Below are 20,465 nucleotides of genomic sequence, written 5' to 3'. Positions count from 1 at the left end.
GACACATGGCCAATTATGGCGTGACAAAAAGTCGCGCCAAAAACTGGGCGTGACACGAAAGTCACACCGAAAACCGGCGGGACTGTGAGTGACCCCTCATTTGCGTGAATGACACGCGTTTCTGACAAGTCACGCCAAAAAGCGGCATGACAAGAAATTCACACCAAAAATTGGCGTGAGTTTCTGAGTCACGCCGATTTTTGGCGTGACTTTTCTGTCATGCCGTTTTTTGGCGTGACACTTTGTTCACGCCCCTGCAGCGGCACGAAGTCACGCCGATAGATTTTCAGTGAGAGAGAGAGAGAGCGCAAATCCGCAGAGATTAAAGCGCCAGGATGTGCAGCGAGTCCCACAGCAGTGTGTGAGATGGAATTGGGCGGGATCATCTGCAGAGGGAGGGTCCGGCAGGGGGGGGGGGGGGCACGCGTCCGGCCCGCACAAGGTGCTTCTGGCGCGCGCTCTCTCCCTCGCATGCACTTGGCAAAGCCGTCTCACACACGCACACATACAGAGTCCTCACATGCACACGTACACTCCACTGACCGTCTGCATGAGCCCGGGGGGCCAGTGAAGGATAAAGAAATAACTGCGCAGACGACGTGGACGGACAGACAGACAGACAGACAGACAGACAGACAGACTGACTCACTGAACTCAGACGAAGGGCGGAGCGAGGTGAGGAGGTGGCCTGCATTCTGTACAAGCAAGTAAGGACACACACACAGAGACCACCGCCATTCGTTTGTCCCTGCGCACAAAAGCACGGCCCTCCATAAAACGCTGCAACAGGAAGACACTAGTGTGGCCTAAGCTGGCCTGCTTGCCGCTGCCGCGCCACCATGGTGTGCCAGCACCGCCTGCACCGCCAGCAACGAGCCGCGCCGGCAGGGTCGCCTACACCGCGAGCGGTGCCGGGAACGAGGCCAGGTGTGGAGCCGCGAAAAACAAACAACAACATGAAATTGAGGCCAGGGTGCGTGATGGTTGTGCCAATATTGTATCCGGTACCCGGGGCCGTGAGATTATTCTGGCGACGAGGATAAACCCGCCGGCGTACGCACGGTGTGGAGGGAGACGGGGGTAGCGGTACGCACGGTGTGGAGGGAGACGGGGGTGGCGGGGGGAGGCGATGATGGTGTTTGGGCGTGGCGGCTGGCGGCGATGACCCTACTCTTCTTGTCACTTTCGAGACTCTGTGAATGTGTGGTCGTTCTGCTTCGTCCTTTTCGATTCGGCTGAATGCTACATCCCCTCGTTAACAAGTAACGCGGCAAGGCCCTGCTGTCATTGGCGCAAGCACTCAACCCCGGCGCCGACCTTTTTGGGGCGATGAAGAATGGAGGCCAGCGATTCGACAGGACGGCCCGTTGATAATGCAGCCGACGGACACTCGCGTTTGTTATCAGCACTGGGCCAAAAGCGAAGTCAAACCAAGTATACTTCAGTTCATTTTGATAGGAAAATCACTCTCAGATGAATTCTTCACTTAGATTACTTTATGTCGATTTGATGTAACTTCCGAAGGTGCTTTTCGAAGCCGGGAAGTGTCCGCACAGTGGGCCAGAAGACAGGTGGAGGCGGTCAAAACTCTAGACGCGTTTTGAGCTCCAGAGTCGCTAAACGGGACTCGAACTGAACGTGTGACCCCACCAATGAACTCCTCGTTCTGAGAGCAATCCATTGGAGGGGTCACACGTTCGGTTGGAGTCCTGTTTAGCGACTCTGGAGCTCAAAACGCGACTAGAGTTTCGTCCGCCTCCACCGGCTTTCTGGCCCACTGTGGTCCGCCAAGAGCGGGGCGCGGACAGGTATCAAGTCAAATGGGGGCCATTTGTAGCCGTCACCGGCCAATATGGGCAGCGAAGGAAAATCAATGGGATGATGGCACCACACCATCACGGTCACGAGGGAGGCGGAGGGAAGAGGGCAACGTGGTCGCCGTTGGGCTCAAATCGTCCCCTGAGAGGCTAATGTTGATTTATGCCAGTGGAGCTGGAAGAGCGGGCCGGAAGGGAAGCGGATCGGGGAGTGGGAGAGAGACGAGAGGGACAGAGAGAGAGAGAGAGAGAGAGAGAGAGAGAGAGAGAGAGAGAGAGAGAGAGAGCGGTGTGCTGACTGGGTCTAATCTTCCCGTGAGTACAGCGCCCGCGCCGCGCCGTGTTCGTGGCTCCCGCAGGTAACATTTCTTAATTTATGGGCTGCTGTTTGTAGGGGGTCGGCCGTCACAGCCCCGGCAGCTTATTTGTCCCTCCCTATTTCATTACATTTTTTGCCCCTCTTTCCTCCGCGCGTCGAGCAACCTGCATTATCCACCCATTTGGCCTCCTCCGGCCCGGCAGGCCCGGCGGGCCCGGCACTCCGACAGACAGACCGGTCTAACACGGCCTCGGATATCTCGGTGCAAATCAGAGGCGAAAACGGCTGCCAGGGGAATCAGAAGGGGCCGTGGCCGAGGCCAGGCCAGGCCGTGGCCGTAGGTATGACAATGGGGGCCGAGGCCGAAGCGCGCCCAGGCCAGGCCAGTGGTGGCGGTAATATAGGGGTGGGTTTGCGAACAGGTGTCAAAGATAGGGAAGAGCTCGGGCCGGCTTTCGTGGGCGGGGCGGGGAGGGGCGGGACGGGGCGGGGTGGGGCGGGGCGGGGCGGGGCGGGGCGGGGTGGGGCGGGGCGGGGGGGGGCGGGCCACGCGTCGGGCGGCGCGGGCGTCGGTCTCGGTTTACTGCCAGTGGTCAGGTGAGCAGCGACTGACCGCGAATCTACTACACACGCCCTTTTCCACCTCTGCCGTCTCCCTCGCACTCACAGTGCAACGCAACGCTGCATAGCAGCACACAGTAAATGTCTTACCGGTGAAAGGCTGCACCTACATAATATGGTGGAGATTTTCTCCATAATACCAATGAAATTCGTGAAAATCTCCATAAGGTACAGTGAATTCTCGATGGTATGTTACGAAGTCAGCTGCACCACCATAATATGGAACATTTTCACCATAATATGGAGAATCTTCACTGTAGAACATTTTGAGTGCAGAGTGGCAAAAAAATAAAACAAAGTTAAAAGTTTTACTTAAGTTTTACTTAGGTTTTTTTTTCTTTTTTTCTTTCAAGAAATCAAGCCGTTTGGTGCTTGCGACTGCGACACTCGGAGTGTGGATTGAGGGCGTTTTTGCAGTCCGACCTGCACCCTGCAGGGCCTGCGAGAGAGCCCCGGGCATGCCGTAACTCGCGCTAAGGGATCGCCCGGAAGCACTGCGCGACGCCGCAGGACACCCAGGACACCGCAGGACACGGCCATAGTGTCCTGATAGGCCGATCGCGAGGCACGGCCTCGGCACACGCGCGTGCGCAAGGCCGGTCTCTCTCTCTTTCTCTCTCTCTCTCTCTCTCTCTCTCTCTCTCTCTCTCTCTCTCTCTCTCTCTCTCTCTCTCTCTCTCTCCAGCGGGCCGGCCCACGAGTGCGAGAGAGACGGCGCACGCAGCCGGGTGGCAATTAAACACACGATAGCGCAGATAGGGAAATGGAGGCACGTCATACAGGTCACCGTTTTTAATCCAGCTCCAGTCCCTCCCTGTGGGTCAAAGCCACGGGCCGCACGGTCGGTCTGTCTGTCTGTCCGTCCGTCCGCCCGTCCTTCCGGGTGGTAATGACCCAGATGACCTGCAGGCCGAGGACGTCCTGTACAGGCCGGCGGGCCGCAGCACACGAGCGGCAAATAATGCCCACACTGTATCAGGGTGAAAAACGGCCGTGATAAACACCGAGGCTCGCATCCAAATGCACCCTGCCAAGCAGAGGGCGCGGCGGGGAAACTGACAAGGACTTCACCGCGTGAAAAATCTAATCGAACTGAAAAAGATAGTGGGTATTTTAGACACCCTGAAAACCTTACAGACTATGTTACGCCCAGTAAAAAAAATCATAAAATCTACCCCAAAAAATGGTTGATTATGTATCTAGGACACTGAAGATGCAGTGCCAAACTGGCGGGTGGAACGGAAACCCAGATCGAGACCACGTCTGTCCGTCTGTCTGTCTGTCTGTCTGTCTGTCTATCTGTCTGTCTGTCTGTCTGTCTGTCTGTCTGTCTGTCTGTCTGTCCCCTCGATTGGCTGGGCTTTACAGCAGGTCGACTTCCGGTCCGTTTCCGGTCTCTCTTCGGTGCGTTCACAAAGTTTCCTGCGTCCCTCAGACACACGGATGACCGACGGTGGACAGACAGACAGACAGACAGACAGACAGACAGACAGACAGACAGACAGACAGACAGACAGACAGACAGACAGACTGGCAGGCAGACAGACGGCCGGGGCGGTCAAGCAAACACGGGGTGTTGCTAGCGACGCCACTGGAGCGGAAGCGGACCGAATCGCACACAATCTTGTCAAAATTTCTGGTCACTGAACTGTCGGGGACACGGTGACGGCGCGCTAGAGGGACGGCCGACGACGCAGTCCCTGGACAGAATCCGGAGACGGGGCGCGGCACGGCACGGCACGGCACGGCACGGCACGGCACGGACCCGCCCTGGCGAGGTTATGCAAGGCGGGGAGGAATCTCGAATCTCGTGCCCATCACGCGCGACCACCCTCAACCGTCCTTCCAGAACAGAACGCCCCGACACGCCCTCCCACAACAACAAAAAAAACAACGGACAGGGAAAACAGGGCGGTGCGAAAAATTAAAAAGCAACACGGCGACCTTCAGCTGACGCTAAAGCTATCCCCGCTGAAACTGTCCGCTGTACAACGCGCGACAAGGGTAATGCATTAGCGCGCCGGGCCTTTTTTTAGAGTGCAGCAGGCCGCACTTTAGCCACTCTGCCAGAGCCGGCGGCCCGGCGGCGTCCCAACGGATTGCTACTGACCGGTCGGCCGGCCGCGGGGCGGGGGGGCCGCGGGGGGGCCGCGGGGGGGCCGCGGGGGCCGCGCGCACGCCACCAACCAGGCCGTCTAGGCCGTCGTTGTCTTCGACCTCGTCTTCGGTGCGCCCCTCCGCCCGCCCCACTAATCCCGGGCATCGATTCGAACGGGCCGCCTGCCCGCCGCCTGCCCGCCGCCTACCCGCCCCGCGTGTGGATGCATCCATACATCGTTTTCCTTTCTGCCGAACACGATCCGGATTATCAAGCGATCGGCGAAAGAAGCAGGCCCGGCTGGGCGGGACGTTAATAAGCAGGGTGGGCGTCGTTTGTTTCCAGTTTTGTTCGTTTTTTTTTCGAAGAGAGGCTTTTTACCGTCGTAATAGCTCTAACCATGTAAACAGTTACACGTATATGTGTGAGTGAGTGAGTGTGTGTGTGTGTGTGTGTGTGTGTGTGTGTGTTACTTTTTTGTAAGAAATTAATTAAACCATCGATAATATTTTGTGAGTTCTCTGAGAGTTTTTAAGTGGCATCTGTCGGAGGCGCCTGCGAGGTAGTACGGCTGCACGCGTGCGTGGCGGGACAGCCTATGCTCTCGACCATTACCATTACCATTAAGGGCTAGCATGACGGGCGCGCGGCCTGGCGGGCGCGTGCTGGCGTGTCCTTACCGTGAGGGGACAGCACGCCGGCCAGCAGCAGGTGCACGTAGAGGTAGAGGTGCTCCTCGCTCATGGTGGAGTGGATGTGCTCGAAGTCCGCCGGAGAGTTAGGCGCGCTGGTGCACTGCGAGAACAGCCTGGCCGCCTCCGTCGGACGCGCGGCCGAACACCGCCATGGCGGCCTGCACGGCCTGCAACAGAGACACGGCGCGGTCATGGAGGCACACTGCTGGCAAGGATGAACAAAACAGCGATAAATGTCTGCAAGTCGTCGTGATGAGCGGCCACGACACACAGTGGATTTGCCAGAAGACCAGTGGAGGCGGACTAAGCTCTAGACGCGTTTTGAGCTCCAGAGTCGCTAAATGGGACTCGAACCGAGCGTGTGGCCCCACCAATGGATTGCTCTCCGAACGAGGAATCCATTGGTGGGGTCACACGTTCGGTTCGAGTCCAGTTTAGCGACTCTGGAGCTCAAAACACGTCTAGAGTTTTGTCCGCTCCATCGGTCTTCTGGCCCACTGTGCGGCGTCGGGCAAAACGTACTTACTCCCTCGGCGGGATGGCGGTCTTTGGAACACTTTGAGCGAGTACGTTGCTACTCTGCTGTTTGCCGCCACGTATCTGCGTCCCACCCCCACCCCCTCCCCCCGGGGTTAGGTCGGGGCCTTCTCGGCGCGGTGCTCGGCGCGTTGCTCGGTGCTCGGCGCGGCCCCGGGGCTGCGAGCGCTTAGGTGCCTGTTTAAACGGGACACGTTTCTGGGGGCGGTGTCACCCCAAAATGTTTCGGCCGGTGTGGGGTATCCATTGGTGCCCTAAGAGTGAGGCCCGGAAGCTGACTTAAAACAGTCGTACAGTCCACCTCATTTTGCCTGTGCCAAGCGCGCTGAGCGGGCGGACACACTGGGGATGGGACCGTCGGGCGGGAGCGCCCTTATTCTCGGAAGAAAGGCCTATAGAGGAAGAGTCTTAATCAACTCTCCTAGTGATTGAGTTTGATTAGACGTGATTTTTGGCAGCAGAGGACAACAATTTGTCTCGTTTTAGACGTTGCGTTCAGAATATTCGTGTATGAATTATTTTCCAAAAACGGCAAGTGCAATTCCGCTTTTAAATTGTTTTGGCCCTGTTGCAGGTCCGAATATCGTATTTCAATAAGGATTTTAACATTAAAATTTATTTGACTCTGCTGTGCCGCCAGTCTGCGCCCCCCCCCTGCCAGCGGGTGTCGGACCCCCTTTCCCTCGGGCAGCGGAAGCCGGGCCCGTTGCCTTCGGGCGCGGGCCCCCCGGGGTGCAAGAAAGGTTGCCGGTACTCTAGCGTTGAGTGCGGCGGCGTGGCCCGGCGCGGCCGGCGGACAAGTCAACAAACACACCGCCGTTAAACGCCGCGCACCGCCACCGTCGTTCGGCAGGCCGGCCGGACTGTGGAATGAATTCTTAATAGACTCCAATGACGGCCTTCGACACCTCACCGCAACGACCGGAGAACGTAAACGGATTTTCGAACCGCTTCCGAGGCCCCGCCCTCCCCTCCGTCTCAGCCACAAAACACCATGTCTACGGCTTGAGCTGCTGACTCAGCCATTGCAGCGTCTGCAAAAAACAGCCGAGACGCCGCCAGGCCAATGCACTCCGACGACGAGATATGGAAGAACGGGGCAAACAACCGCACTGGGAAAAAACATGACGGCGGTGATGGAAAGTAGCCAACGACAAGTGGCTGCAGCAAAGTCAGTTTGTCTCTGTGTCTTTAGCCAGTCCCCCGCACTCTTCCTGATGAAAGCCCCCCCCCCTCTCTCTCTCTCTTTCTCTCTCCCTCGTTTTCCAGGGGGACGGCAGGTCTCCTTTTTTCCGGCTGCCGAACTTAATTGGCGATCCAGCGGACCCTGTCGGTCCATCCCTACCTGTTCCCGCGCTGGGCTAGGCACGACGGGCAGGACAGGCACGACAGGCGAAGGACACACTCTCACTGCTCCCCCCCCCTCTCTCTCTCTCTCGCTCTCTCTCTCTCTCTCTCTCTCTCACACACACACACACACACACACAAACAAACACAAACACACACACACACACACCCAGGGGGCACCCTTTTAACGGGGCTCCGAATGCAGTGTGCCGGCCTGCCTGACGACTGGGGCCGACTGGGGCACTACAAGCCGGACACGACACGGGCGCGTGCGCGACGTTGCCGGTCTACTTTCTTTAATTACCTCGGGTCGTTTGCTATTCGGCGGTCCGCGGCTCGGCGTCCGTCGGTCCTCCATGTGGCCCTTTGCTTTTGTTTAGGGCCGATCGGTGGGCAGAGGGCCCTGCAAGGGGCCCTGCAAGGGTCCTTGCCCCCTCCTTAGGGGACCCCTCACTTTTATGTCCCCTCGGTAAGCGCGCGGGCAGGGGGAGGGGGAAGGGGCGGGGGAAAGTGAAAGGCCGGAAAAGGGGGTCGGAAAGGGTCGGCGCGGCTGCCGACTGGTCGGCGGCGGTGCATTTAAAATTAAATTTTTCGAGCCTGCCGTAAAATTTGCAACGGGCTGTCCGTGTCGGCCCGTCCGACTCGCGGAGCACGAAAAAGGCCTTCACTGGTGTCTGCGAGGAAAAAGCGGCGGCAAAAACAATTAGCCGCTAGTGCAACGCGTGGCGGTAAAGTACGGCGTTCTAGTGGACACCCTGCGGTGCCCTGCGGCGCAGCTGTCCCGGCAGAGTGACAGCAAGATACTGCCCCCTTGGAGCATCAGCGTCAGGCGTATTTATGCTAATGGAAAACGAACGCCCAGTTCGGTGCCGTGCCTCCTTGCCGCCTCTCCAATTTCCACAGCCTTTGCTGCCCGGGCCGCCGTGCAGATGCACCACACTGCCGAGCCGAGGCGTTTTTTCACCGGCTGGCATCACGCTTTGACACTGCTGGAATTTTTCTCCAAGTTGAAAAGTCCCGGGTTCGACTACCGACAATACATCGTGCCTTTTCTTTCCCTTCAGTTCAACGACTGCGCTGCTGGCGCGCGGATGGTGGTAAAACCGGCCTATCTTTCGAGCCCCGCCCGGCCTTGCTCGCCAGGTCTGGCTCGCCGGAGCGCAATGACTCCCCTCCAAAACGCGGCCCGCCACTATTTATGTCTCCATAAAACGCCGGGCCTGCCGAAGGGCCGAAGGGCCGCGGGGGCGCGGGGGCGAAGGGCTCACTCATCGGATAGGCCGTGCGTCCGCACCACCCCACTGCAGGCCAGATTTAAAAGGCGGTCCGAGCGACAGGGAAGTCCTCCGGCCGAAGGAGGAACTCCTCGTGTTTCGACGCCCCGATTCACTTTATGGCTCCTGGATTGACACGGAATACGCCCCAAGGGGCACGCCGGCGCGCGCGCGCGCACACACACACACACACACACACGCACACACGCACACACACACACACACACACACACACAAGCACGCACACACTCACGCAAACACGGCGACATGAATCAGGCGAGTATTAAACTCGCATTACCGCGACATTCGTCATCGCGGCGATACAGCGCCGCAGGCGCCACACGAAAAAAAACGACAACAAAAGTAATTAAAATCCGGCCTGTTTTGGCGCGAAAAATGGGCGCGGTCCTTTGAACCGCGGCGCCGCACCGCGCGGCTCGGCACGGCACGGCCGGGGGGAAATATTGTAAACCGAGCCGGATAGATTGTCGGCGAGGCCCGGCGAGGGCCTCTCCGGGGAGGCGAGGCTTGGACAGATTTGGCGCGACAGGCCCGACAGCCTGGCAAGCGGCACGCTGGGCTCGCTTGGCTTCGAGTGACGCAAGGCGGTCGCGTTTCAGCGCCTCCACCGCAAAACCCCAAAATTTTCAGTTTTTGTTGTTGTTGTTTTTTGGTGTGCACAGAAATACCCGCAGTGGCTGTGCCCGCTGTGCCGCTGCACCGCTGTCACTTTTGATACAAAACCCGGCCCCGTTAGTTTGCCAAAGTGCCACCAGAGAGCGGCGCTGAAATCGACGCGCGCTGTATGAATATTCAGTCTGACTCGGGAACGGGGGCAGAAACGCAGCGAGTCGCATTAAAAAAAGGGCAACAAATGAAAGTCGTGATATACACACATATCGGAGCGAAAAACAACGTGTAGTTGACGCCGACTGTCGCGATAGGCTTTCAATGAACACACGCGCGGGACGTAGAGTTGCGTGTCTGGATTGTATCTTGCATCGCGTCAGGACACCGATTATAGGCTGTCCTCCTCCCTCCCGCCCTATCTAACCATCCATCTGTCTCCCTCCGTGCTGTATATTTTACTCCACACTCCCAGCGAATTCCCACTACTGTGTTTGAAGCTACGCACCACACTGCCGGAAAACGGGAGGATTGGCTATTTTTCAAAACGTAAGCAAACACAGGAAAAAATCCAAGTTGAAATTGTTGTGTACTTTCCACTTATTTTGTTTTGTGTTTACTTTTTTCTATCTAGAGGCCCCCTTTTCACCTAGTTCTGTGGTCGGTGCACGCTGATCCACGAGGCTCGCGGGGCCGGCTTGGCGGCGTTTTAAAAGCGAAACGGGAGACGACACCGAGGCCTAGTTGCTGCTGCCAGCTCATCAACCTGCGGGACCCGCCCCGCCCCGCCCCGCCCCGCCCCGCCCCGCCCCGCCAGGCCGGTAGGCGCGCCGCCAGGCCGCCACGCGCACAACACCAAACTGTTCCATAGAGACCTCGTAGTTAACGCGGCCCAGGCAGGCCCAGCCCTTCGCCAGGCTTGCTTGCCACAAAGTGACCAACCAGAGCTTCCCTTAACACAGAGGTTGCATTCCCCGGGGCGGCCAGTGCCACTCGGGGCCGGCCAGGCAGGCAGCCAGGCAGCCAGGCAGGCAGGCAGCCCCTCGGGCGGCATTGCTCAGGCAGTCAGGTTGTAACTTTGTCAAGCAAACTAAGTTTCAAGTTGACAAGTTGCTGAACGTGGCCGAACTGTTTGCGTTTGCGGCTGGGACTAGCGAATGACGTCCCGTCTTGGCAGTGTGTTGGTGTGTTTGTTTTGGTGGCGTGTCGCGCTCGGGCGGACAGCAGTCCGTGCCCAGCCGTACCTGCGCCACTTCCGCGGGGCCGGACAGGACTGTCAAAACGGCCTGCGTTGCCTCGGACAGCCATTTTCTTCCGAATCCGGTCCGTTTCGACGTCCTGCCAACTCTGGCCGCTCAGCGCGCCATTCGACCGTTCGTCCGTCTCTCAAGTTCCGGCGAGTGGCTCGGCAACCCCTCCGCGGTCTTAGATTATTTCTAATTTGGAATTCCACGAGTGCCGCTTTTTGCTCGCGTAATTTCCTAATCCCGGCACTGATAAATGATGTAAAGCGACTTTGCCAACGGCGTTAAGCGGGCGGCGGGCGCGGCGGCGCGGCCCCCAAGTTGTGGAGCGGTGGCGGGGGAGCCGTCGACGGTGTCCTCGGCGTCCTCGGCGTCCGTCCGACTGGCACCGCGGTGTCGGGCGGCAAGCAGCACGCCGCGCTGAGACGTCTCTGTTGACTGTCTGGGTTAAGGAGCTATGAACGCCGGCATTTCCATATTGAAGGGGAAACTGTCACGGATAGGCGCACCCCAGGCGCCCCGCCCCGCCCCGCCCCCGCAGTGCTTCTGCAAAGTGAAGGTAGCGCCAGGCTGCGCCGCTGCGCCCCGCCGCGTGGACGGAATACCGAATGCCGCGTCAAAGGCCGTTTTTCGACACTTTGGCAATCGGCCTTTTTACTCCGCTCCGAACGGAAACACACTTTGTCCATGCGAAGTGGATCGGGCCGCCGCTCGCCAACTTTATTGGACGGCGAGAAAGTAGTTATCGGGGAAAATTGACAGGGCGTACACTGTAGCGGCCAGTGGCGCGGACGCACAGTGGGTCAGAAGACCGGTGGAGGCGGCCAAAACTCTAGACGCGTTTTGAGCTCCAGAGTCGCTAAGCAGGACTCGAACCGTGTGACCCCACCAATGGATTCCTCGTTCGGAGAGCAATCCATTGGTGGAGTCACACGTTCGGTTCGAGGCCCATTTAGCGACCCTCGGGCTCAAAACGCGTCTAGAGTTTTGGCCGCCTCCACCGGTCTTCTGGCCCACTGCGGGACGAGAGCGTGGTTTCGGCTCGTCGTCTCGCACACCACACTGCACAGGGCGTTCCAGGACTCCACCAAGCGTGGGCCGTGGACCACACTAATATGGGATTAGAGTCACGAAGCGACTTCGTCTCTGAGCAAGTACCTCGGCGGGTTGCCTTGATTGTTAAATGAGCATCCGGACAATCCTCCCGGGCCCTCTTCAAGGCTCGAAATCTTTCTCGTCTCAAAGAGTTACACACAAGGGGTGAAATTATTTGAAACTGCTTGCCGTCTTATGCGTTCGGGCCGAATAAAATCCTTACGAACCGACTGTCTTGTGCGTGGACGCTACTACCCACGTGGCAAACGTGAGCTGAGCCCGTGGATCCCAAGGAACGAATGTTGATCATGCCGGGCGGAGAGCGGAGAAAAATCTTTAAGACCAGGCAATCTGATTGGCCCGGCCCAGCCGAGTCACCGGTTCGAGTACCGGCGCCGGCGCCTCTGACTGTCGACTTTTTCTGCTTACGTTAATGTGGCCGGCTTCAGGGGCACTCCGGGGACGCAGCGTCAAACACACACTCACACAGACAGACGGAAAGAAACTCACACACACACACACACACACGCGCGCGCGCGCGCTCTCGCGGACGGGGCACGTGCCGGCTAGCGCGCGCTCGGCGAGCTTCGCGGCGCCTTTCGCGGGCCGAGGGTCCTGGCGGCGCGGTCCTGGCGCTCTGGGTTCCGACAGGGGCGACCGCTCAGACGGTACTGGCCGCCAGCCCGCCCGCACGGCCGGGCCCCGCCGTGCGGCGCCGCGCTGGGGCGGGGTGGGGGGTGGGGGGGGGTGGGGGTGGGGGGCGGGGCCGCGGAGCTTGGCGCGCCAGGGATGCAACCTGTTCCCTCAAACGCTGCAACCGCTCCGCCGCACGCGTGAACCCGAAACAGCCGCCGGACCGTTGTCCGAGGCGGAAACCCTGCCAGCGGAGAGAGAAAGACAGGAAGTGTGAGGGAAAAGAGAGAGGGAGAGAGAGATAGAATTAAGACGTCAGGCACTTGGCCGAGCGCCCCGCCGGGTAGGCAACGCACTAGCTTCGACACGCACACGTCTGCGGATTGCCTACCCGCCAGGCGGCTGCAGTGCAGAGCGACGCGGCCAACGGCGGGGCGCAGCACTGCGCAGCACTGCGCGGCATTGCGCGGCATTCCACTCACGTCCCCGGCGTTAACGTGCAACTTGGCCATCGACTTGCAAGACTGCCCGTCCGTCCGTCTGCCTGCCTGTCTGTCTGTCTGCCCGTCCGTCCGCCTGATAGTGTGGCGCTGCCAATGAGGAGACAGGTGCGCGTGAAACATTCATGGCAGTGAGGAATGGGCGTGCGTTGTTTGCGTTGCACTGCCGTGGCGTGGCGTGGCGCGGCGTGGCGTGGCGTGGCGTGGCGTGGCGTGGCGCGGCGTGGCGTGGCGTGGCCTGGCCTGGCGTTGGGACGCTGGCAAAGCGTCGAGACGGACGGACAGGGCCGAGTGTGCGGGCCGAAGCCTCGAGGGATGCCCCCCCCACCCCCCCCCACCCCCCCCACCCACCCCCCCCCCCCCGCTCCGCCCCGCTCCGCCACCCCTCTAGGGGGCGTGCGGGACACGCGCGAGCAGCATATGCAAAATGCACCTGCAGGAAGCCAGGCCGAGCCAGGCCGGCGTGACCGGAAAAGGCGGCCGAAAGAGGAGGGACACTGGGAAGGGTTTGCACTTCGCAGTGGAACCGGAACGTTGGATGCCGGTCGCCGCCGCGGTGCAGTACATCATGATTAGAAAAATTCCTGCGCCTAGACCACATTCCGGGTGTGTGTGTGTGAGAGAGAGGGGGGGGGCTCGCATGACCGCCGCCCTGTCTTGACTAGGGGGCGTGCCCCCGCGTCCCCCTTGGGCCCCTTGGGGGGTGGCCTGCCCCCGCGGCGCCGCCCTCGGGGTTCGCGTCCGCTCGCGTCCGGGTTGGCCGTGACTGCATGCCGCGTGCGGAGCAGTGCGGAGCCCCGCCTGCGGTCACGCAGTCACACACACACACACACACCGAGAGAGAGAGAGGAGAGAGAGAGAGAGAGAGAGAGAGAAGAGGCGTCCCTCGGAAGCAATCCGGTGCTCCTCGGGCCCACTCCTCGGGTGCGAGAGAGACAGCATGGAGCGCTGCCTGCATGCCCGGCCGGCCGCTTGACGGCGGCAAAGTTGACATTAATCACAGGGCGGCGCTACCCGCGGCGTTGACGAGTGCGCCAAGATTTACCCCCACCCCTCACGGTATTGCACGCACACACACACACACAAACACGACATGCAAGACCGACCGACAAAGCGAAACCATGCATATTACAGCCGGGCGTCGTCACCCCGCCAGCCTCGCCGCCACGAAACCCCTTTCATTCCTGTCCTTTGGATAATCGCAGTGCCGTGGCGTGCCGTGGCGTGCCGCGCCGTGCCGTGCCGTCACTTGCAGTGCCGTGCCGGGTGCCCACCGCGCCGCGCCCCTCTGTACATAAATGCAAATTTTATGTAATGAAATTGAAGAGCGCTCTTAGCGCGTAACGGCCTGGCCGGGGCTGGCCGGGGCCTCGGCCGGGGCCAACACTCAAACGTCGTCGGAAAGACTTAACCCCCCCCCCCCCCCCCCCGCAGCGCCGCACACCGACTCGGCAACACGTGGAGGCGAGACAGGCGAGACAGCACAAACGGCGCCATCAAGGCGGTCTGCTTGCTCGGCTCGCTCGGCTCGGCTCGGCTTGTTTGGAGATGCGTCCCGAAAATAGTGTTTAAGCGCCGTGCTCCCGGGATGCGCGGACCTGGCCGTGTTGGCGCACGTGTTGGCAGCCCTGGTTACCCCGCAGGCACACTTTGAAGGACGTCTGACGTCTTTTTGAGACATTCAAACCGGGCTTTTTGGTTTGAGTTCGCGGAGTCTATTTCCAAAATGCGGTCCCAGGAAGTTTGTTCGCCCCCTTGTACAATGCAGTGCTCGAGATAATCGGTGTGCTCTCTCTCTCTCTCTCTCTCTCTCTCACTCACGCCGGCGCTCCTGGAGTGCGAGAGAGAGAGAGAGAGAGAAGAGGCGTCCCTCGGAAGCAACCCGGTGCTCCGCCGAGGGGAACGAACAGGACCCTCATGATGTCTATTGTGCGAGTCCACCTGACCGCCGATAGATAAATCATGTGCGCTGTCTCCGTCTTTCTCGCACTCGCGGGGCACCCCGCAGGGCCGCAGGGCCGCCAGGGTGCGAGGGAGACGGCGCGAGTCTGAGGCCATTCACTGGCCGCGCCATCATTTGTCATCGTGACCTCCGGGTCGGCTGATTGGAGCCGACTCTTCTTCCCCTCCTTCCTTCATTACTTGCCGTCAAAACGCGGATCGAAACCAGAAGCCGTCGTGGCGGAGCGTGGCGGACCGAGCGTGCAGCAACATTGTGCTGTTTTGGTGTTTCCCATTAAGACTGGGGGAGTGGCGAGTCTCTTTTGCTTCCCTTTGGAATAAAGTCTGCCCGTGTGGGTTTGAGAGTTGGAGCGAGCCAGAGCGGCAAACCACTCAAACAGGTGTCTCTTAATTTGCCAGTCGGCTGGCTGGTGATTGCTGGTCTGGTACCGAGGTCGAGACCGCCTCGGTCGCGTTGCCAAGTTAATGCGCTTTCCGAGAGAGAGCGAAAGAAAGAAAGAAAGAAAGAAAGAAAGAAAGAAAGAAAGAAAGAAAGAAAGAAAGAAAGAAAGAAAGAAAGAAAGAAAGAAAGAAAGAAAGAAAGAAAGAAAGAAAGAAAGAAAGAAAGAAAGAAAGAGAGAGAGAGAGAGAGATAGAGAGAGAGAGAGAGATAGAGAGAGAGAGAGAGAGAGAGAGAGAGAGAGAGAGAGAGAGAGAGAGAGAGAGAGAGAGGGGCCCTGTTCCCTGTGCAAATTTCCGAGAATGCTTTGCCTTGCACTCGGTGGGCTTCGGTTCTGCTACTGGGCCAGACGACCAGTGGAGGCGGCCAAAGCTCTAGACGCGTTTCGAGCTCCAGAGTCGACAAACGGGACTCGAACTGAACGTGTGACCCCACCAATGGCTTGCCCTCCGAACGAGGGATCCATTGATGGGGTCACACGCTCGGTTCGAGTCCAGTTTAGCGACTCTGGAGCTCAAAACGCGTCTAGAGTTTTGTCCGCCTGCGGCCTGCCCACTGCGAGGGGGAATCGGCGCGTGAAGTTCCCGCAGGACGTAAAGTCGGCCATTCGCCGCCATTCTCCTTCGCCGACCACGCCGCCGAAGCCACGCCGAAGCCACGCCGGGCTGCGCGCCCCGCTCTTATTTGCTTTCCTGGAACTGAGGAGTCGAGTCCATTTTCCTTTTGGCCCCTGCCCTCCCCTCCCCTCCCCTCCCCTCCCCCGCCATCCCCCAACCTCCATCACACTGTTTTGAAGTGCCTGAGATATTGCTCGGCCCGATGACCCTCGCCGCGGGGCGGGAGGGAGAGGGGACGGGGAGGGGAGGGGGAGGGGAGGGGGAGGGGAAGGAATAACTTGATTAAGAAAGCAGGCCGCTAATAAAGCATAACAATGGGACACGGCGCGGCAACGCGGCACCGCGGCCAGCTTACTTTGAAGGGACTTTGATCCGCGCGACGCGACACGCCGCCGAAAGCCCGAAAGCCCCAAGGAAAGCGCGGCCTCTCCATGCCGGGCGCCGTGGCGGGGCGGAAAACTCGGCAAAATTGCTTCCCAAGTATAATGGACATCGGTGCCATCCGGTGGGTGACCCGCCCGGCCGCGCCGCGCCGCGCTGCCGAACTTTTGCAAAAATAAATGAAGCAAATTTAATTAATTACTGTTGCGTGGGTTTGCGCACGGATCGCGAAAAAGAAATACAAAGAGGCGATTGGACTTAATCAATGCAGCCCCTGGCCAAAAGCAACAAACAAATAAAAATTTAAAAACACACAGTGTAGGGACGCCTTCGCTTTCGCCGCGTGGGTCGACACGTAATACGCACCTTTCATGGCGCGGCATTTAAACGGACTCAAAATTACAGTGCAGCGCGACACGGCGTGACACGACGTGACACGGGGCACGGGACGGGCCGTGTCACCGCGGACAGGACGGGTTGTCACACCGGGCGGCCGTCGGGAAGGGAGGGGGGGAGGGGAGGGGAGGGGAGGGGAGGGGAGGGGGGGGGGGGGGGGGGGGGGGGGGGGGAGGGGGGGGCTCGCGGTGAGTCCGGCCTACTCCAGAAAACAGCCCGTCTCGTCGGCAGACTCATTCCGAAAAGTCGTTTCCACCGCTCTGTCTCTGTCGCACTCCTGGGGTGTCCCGTCAGGTGCGAGAGCGACAGAGCAACGAAAACGACTTGCTTTGGTGCTTGACTCAGCTCCCCATTGGAGTAATGGACCTCGCGGGGCGATGCCGGCGTACCGGGAACTCCGTTCAAACGAAAACAAAAATGCAGAAACCCCCCTAAAAATATTTTAAAAAAATCAAACTTATGGAAAGTTAATTTGATGGCGCACACACGCGCGGCGCCCCCGGTCGCTGGTGCCGCGGCTGCGACCCGCCTGCAGCCCTAGGGCCGTGGCTGGCCGTGTCGCCCCGGAAATCATCATCACCGGAACGCAGGGGGCGGGGCGGGGCGGGGCGGGGCGGTACGGGGCGCCAAATACGATTATTTCTGACGCACGATGGCTGATCCCGCGGCACGTCCCTGCGACTCCATTAGAGTAATTAGAAAGGCCTGACCCTTCCCCCCCCCCCCCACCCCTCCGCGTCACCTGCAACCTACCCCGTCCGCCACCCTCCCAAATGAACCGAGAGAATAAAGAGACGCCCTCGTCCTCTCTCTCTCTCTCTCAAATCACCCTTTCCCTACTTGCGCCATGCTTGCGCGTCACCGCGCCTCCAGCCCGGCAGCGTGTTCCAAACGCCCAGGGAGGCAACCCCCCAGCTGACAGCACTGCTCGCCGCTGCGGCCGGAACCAGGTAGTGCCAACTTTCTAAAAGAAATAAAAAATTAGTTTTATGCCATGTTGACGACGGCAATCTCGCGAGTATGTATTGGATAATTTAATGGTGGGCGTATTTCGAATTTTGTTTTTCCGAGGCCGAGCCTTGGTTCCCCTGCTACGCCGCCGGACACGCGCCCCTGCCACGCGGCACCTTCTGTCTCTCTCGCACTCACGGGGCTTCCCCCACGGGTGCGAGAGAGACAGAGCGACGAAGGCGACTCTCGGTGCGCGGGGCGGGCGGGCACGGCGCGGGGCGGAGCGGCTCACGTCACCTCTGGACACACCTCTTTCTTGTATCGCGGCCAAGGCGGCGCGGCCAAGGCGGAATTTCATTATTATTATTATTATTATTGTAGGTGACTCCGGCCAGCCAGCCAGCCAGCCCACCAGCCCGCCAGCCAGCCAGGGCGGTCAGGCCGACGGCTGCCACTTGTTTGGAATCTTGTCCGTTATCTCCCCCGGGTGACTCCGAGCCGATCGCGGCGTCGATCCCGGAGTCCCTTAAGGAGTCCCTCAAGGAGTCCGTCAAGAAGTCCCCCAGCGCCTCCCAGCGCCTCGCAGGTGTCGAAGTCACGCGACCATCGCGCCTCCTCGCAGTGTGGACAGATTTGACCGCCAAAGCACAGCAAGACAATGTGATTCTTTTAGTTTTTGTTTGTTAATCTGACCGTGCACTCTGGTGTCAGACTCTCCATGCCGGGCGGTTGGCTTGCTCGTGTCGAAGCCGAAGCACTCTGCTTCCAGTCTCGAGACGTTCGGACACCGGTCACGGAATTCGGAGCGCCTGGCCAAGCCAATCGCTGCGCCGCGTCAATCACCAAAACGGCCGGAGGGGAGGGGGAATTCAACATGGAAGCACGTCATTTCCTGACAGCCCCCTGTAGTCCGCGCGCGACGCCGGTCTGTCTCTCTCGCACCCACAACGGCGACGGCCTGCGAGTGCGAGAGAGACAGAAAGAGTGAGAGAGCGACGGGGGCTCTGTCTCGGCGGCAGCCTGCCTGGCCTGCCTTGGCTCGCGTTGCCCGCCCGCATAACTCAAGCAGGGCTGACCTATGGCCAGTCCGCACGCAAGAGGGAGGGGGGAGAGAGAGAGAGGGAGAGAGAGAGAGAGAGAGAGAGAGAGAGAGAGAGAGAGAAGGGGGAGGGACGCGCCGGCGAGGGGCTTTCCCTCTCCTTGGCGCCTTCACACTTGATAGGGCAGAACAAACCGGCACGCCCCTTGGTTTCGCCGCCAGTGATTTAACCCCATCTCTATTGAGGCGCAACGCCACTCACACTCACACACACACACAGACGCACACGCACACACACAGACACTCAGGCACACATCCGCGTACAGCCATATGCAGCCACAACACCAGCATGCACGCACAGACGGGCGGTTAGACAGACAGACAGACAGACAGACAGACAGACAGACAGACAGACAGACAGACAGACAGACAGACAGACAGACAGACAGACAGACAGACAGACAGACAGACAGACAGACAGACAGAAGAATGGATTAAGCAGGTCGTGCGACACTGCTGCCGCCCAGGTACGCACTCATTAACACACCGACTATGGAAAGCCGTAGAAAATGAAAGCCACTGGCTGCTTTAAAATAAAATAAAAGAAAACGAAAACAAAACAGGAGTTTTGCGGTTGGAACAACGCGCGCCTCGCGCGACCTCGTGCCACCATGGTGCCGCTGGGGTCGTCCGGGTCGCGTCCTTCCAGGCGTCTCGTTGTTTCGGACGCCGTTCAGTTTATTTCTTTCTGGCTTCTTGCCTTCGCCGCTAGCCTCGACACCTCACGGCCTGAATGCCTCGCGGCCTCGCGGCCTCACGCCGCGGCCCGCTATTATAACACCACTCATCAGCCGCCCAGCCCCTCCCATGTTAATGCCCTTACTGGCCGGGCCGAGCCGAGCCGAGCCGAGCCGGGCCGGGCCGAGCCGAGCCGAGCCGAGCCGAGCCGAGCCGAGCCGAGCCGAGCCAAGGCGTCGGCCACCCCCAGCCCAGCCTGGCCAGCCGGCCCAGAGGCGACGCCTTGGCGCCGCCTTCCTTGAGCTCTTTATTTACTACTATCACGCCTGGAATCGAATACCGGCGGGGAGGCGAGAGGGAGAGAGAGAGAGAGAGAGAGAGAGAGAGAGAGAGAGAGAGAGAGAGAGAGAGAGAGAGAGGCGGTGCCGGGGGCGAGGCGTCTCAAGCGGAGGTCATCGTCGCGCCAGAGAGAGACAGAAAACGAAAAAAACAAACCTCCGCCTGCGTCATTCCCTGCAAGAGACGGGGCGAGGGTGAGGCCGGTTCGAAGGTGCGGTTTCTAAAAGGGGCGGTGCTGCGGCGGGGCTGCGGCGGGGCGCGGCGGGGCGCGGCGGGGCGCGGCGCCATGCGTTGCCGCGGCCACGGCGAGGCGCTCGTTGGTTCCGATTTACATTTTAATTAACCGGTCGGCGGGCGGGCCTGGCCGCGGCCGGGCCGCATCCAGGTTACACCTGGTCATTGATTTGCCCGTTAATTGTACTGGAGCCAGCCCAAGCCGGCCGGGGCCGGGCCGAGCCAGCAGCGGGCAAATGGCGAAGGCAGAATCCACTCCATTCCGCTCCACCTCCCGCCGCCATGATTTGTGTTTATGCGTTATTACCCGCCCGGCCCGTGTGCCGCGGCGCCGCGGAACCGTTTACGTTTTATTGGGGATGCATGAAATCTTTCGCGCGCCTCGCACTTCCTGGGCACAGGGGCAGGGAGAGGGGGAGGGTCATTAGGGGTGCCAATTCGAGGCACATACAGTGTCCGCCCCGGCTCCCCCGGCTGCTTTAGATATGTCGAAAACAATCGTGGACCGGAGAGGCAAGTTTTCAATTTTCAATTCACACTTCATATTTCTTTTCAATTTAAA

The 20,465-nt window shown here is 59.7% G+C and overlaps 1 protein-coding gene across 1 annotated transcript in view; it reads right to left on the bottom strand.

The window, feature by feature from the left end:
- The window catches only part of LOC117644803 (cell adhesion molecule 2-like), a 72,444-nt gene extending 60,213 nt beyond the window's left edge, over positions 1-12,231 (bottom strand). The window contains exons 1-2 of the mRNA XM_034384434.1: positions 12,104-12,231; positions 5,536-5,717 (exon numbers count right to left, since the gene is read on the bottom strand). Of these exons, the coding sequence (XP_034240325.1) occupies positions 5,536-5,599 (64 nt within the window). The 5' untranslated portion in view covers positions 5,600-5,717; positions 12,104-12,231. The remainder of the gene's footprint in view (positions 1-5,535; positions 5,718-12,103) is intronic.
- Positions 12,232-20,465: the final 8,234 nt, after the last annotated feature.

The sequence above is a fragment of the Thrips palmi genome, unplaced genomic scaffold (genome assembly GCF_012932325.1).
Source record: "Thrips palmi isolate BJ-2018 unplaced genomic scaffold, TpBJ-2018v1 HiC_scaffold_18, whole genome shotgun sequence".
In the NCBI taxonomy this organism is placed as follows: domain Eukaryota; kingdom Metazoa; phylum Arthropoda; class Insecta; order Thysanoptera; family Thripidae; genus Thrips; species Thrips palmi.
Note: the sequence above shows the minus strand (reverse complement) of the source record. Positions and strands in the feature narration are given on the sequence as shown.